This window comes from Malurus melanocephalus, unplaced genomic scaffold, assembly GCF_030028575.1.
Source record: "Malurus melanocephalus ecotype Western Australia unplaced genomic scaffold, MMel_1.1 scaffold_5396, whole genome shotgun sequence".
Lineage (NCBI taxonomy): Eukaryota > Metazoa > Chordata > Aves > Passeriformes > Maluridae > Malurus > Malurus melanocephalus.
Window position 1 is genome coordinate 1 of NW_026628627.1, and position 1,965 is coordinate 1,965.

At 62.5% G+C, this 1,965-nt stretch overlaps 1 protein-coding gene across 1 annotated transcript; it reads left to right on the plus strand.

The window, feature by feature from the left end:
* Nucleotides 1–6: 6 nt before the first annotated feature.
* Nucleotides 7–1,959, plus strand: LOC130588471 (R3H and coiled-coil domain-containing protein 1-like; the record flags this gene model as incomplete). The annotated part of the gene is made up of 2 exons (XM_057389390.1): nt 7–122; nt 687–1,959. Coding segments are annotated over 2 exons (1,389 nt in total), but the record flags the coding sequence as incomplete, so codon positions are not given.
* Nucleotides 1,960–1,965: the final 6 nt, after the last annotated feature.

The following is a 1,965-nucleotide window of genomic DNA, read 5'->3' on the forward strand; positions in this document are numbered from 1 at the left end:
CCCCTGTCCAGCCGCCTGCGGTACCTGATCCATCGCACCGTGGAGAACATGGAATTGCTGAGCAGCTTCTCGGTGGGCGAGGGCTGGAGGAGGAGGACGGTCATCTGCCACTCGGCCGTCAGGTCAGGGGGGACCTGGAATGGTTTGGGAGGGACCCCGAGCTCCTCCCGCCCCACCCCTGCCATGGCAGGGTCACCTCCCGCTGTCCCAGGGTGCCCCAACCCAGCCTTGGGATCCTGGGGCTCCTCAGGGAATTCCATCCCAGCCCCTCCCCACCCTCCCAGTCAGGAATTCCTCCCCAAAATCCCATTTCAATCCCCCCTTTCCCAGTGTGACCCCATTCCCTGTGTCCTGTCCCTCCATCCCGTGTCCCCAGTCCCTCTCCAGCTCTCCTGAAGCCCCTTTAGACCCCAAAAGGAGCTCTGAGCTCTCCCCAAATCCTTCCCTTCTCCAGGAGAAAATTCCCAGTTCTCCCAGCCCGGTTCCAGAGTGGCTCCAGCCCTCAGATCAAACCCAAATTCACCCTATCCCATTTGAGATCCCCATTCCCAACAGCACCACCCAGACCCCAAAACCCCCAAGCGGGATTTTCCCTCTYTCCTGACTTTTCCATGGATTTTTTCCCTTCCCCTGGGTCAATCCCTGAGGTTCCCATCTCTCACCTCCCACCATCCCCTCGTTCCCAGGCTGCCYGGCGACACCAGGAGTGACCCCAAAGCCGGGCCTAACGCGCCGCGGGGCCAGCGGCCGGCGCAGCCCTGGGGACGGGGTGGCCGCGGGCTCCGGCCCCGCCAGCTYGGGGACAGCCACGGGGACAACGCCCGCGGCTCCGTGGGCTCGGGCAGGATCACGAGGCCGCCGCGCAGGAAACCGGACAAAGCCCTGTTCGTGGCCAGAGGGAGCCGGAAAAAGGCGAATTGGAGGGAGCGGGAGCCGGAGGGGGACGGCCCTGAAAATCCCGTCTGGAACAGCCAGCGAGAGCGGGGAATGGATGGGGACAGCCCTGAAAATCCCATAGGGAACAGCGAACGGGGAATGGATGGAGGCGGCCCCAAAAATCTCATTGGGAAGAGCTGGAGGGAACGGGGAACGGACGGGGACAGCACCGAAAATCCCATTGGGAGGAGCTGGAGGGAACGAGGAACGGATGGAGGCAACCCCGAAAATCCCATTGGGAGCAGGCAACAGGAACGGATGGGAACAGATGGGAGCGGCCCCGAAAATCCCATCGAGAACAGGCAGCGGGAACGGGAAATGGATCGGGATGGCCCCGAAAATCCCATCAGAAACAGGCAGCGGGAATGGGGCACAGATGGGGATGGCCCCGAAAATCCCATCGGGAACAGGCAGCGGGAACGGGAAATGGATCGGGACAGCCCTGAAAATCCCATTGGAAACAGCGAATGGGGAATGGATCGGAATGGCCCTGAAAATCCCATCAGGAACAGGCAGCGGGAACAGGGAATGGATGGGGACAGCCCCAGAGGTGTCCCTGGAAAAGGAGGGAGCGATTTGGGAGAAGGCGGCGCCGAGCATCGTCCGTGCCGCGAGAACGCGGCGTCCTTTGGGAACGGCGGCGATTCCCGGGAACGGGAACAGCGGGAACATCAGGATCATCGGGATCGGGACTGGCCCCGTTCCCGCCCGGCTGATGGAGACGAGCGAGATCCCAGCCATGTTCCGGAAAGCTCCGTCCCGTCGGAAAAGCACGGAATGGGCCGGACGGAGCGGGGCGGGGCAGAGCTGGAAACCCAAAATGCCACCGCTGCTCCGAGCCTGGAGAGCTCCGGGAACGCCGAGGAAACGCGGAGATTTTCCATGCGGGAAATTCATGAGTGGGAGAATCCCGAGACCAGTGAGGAGAGATCGGAATGGAGCCAGGAGAGATTTGGGACCGGCCAGGAGAGATTTGGGATTGGCCAGGAAGAGCCAAAACCTCCCCAAAACCTCGAGGAAGGCGCGGAC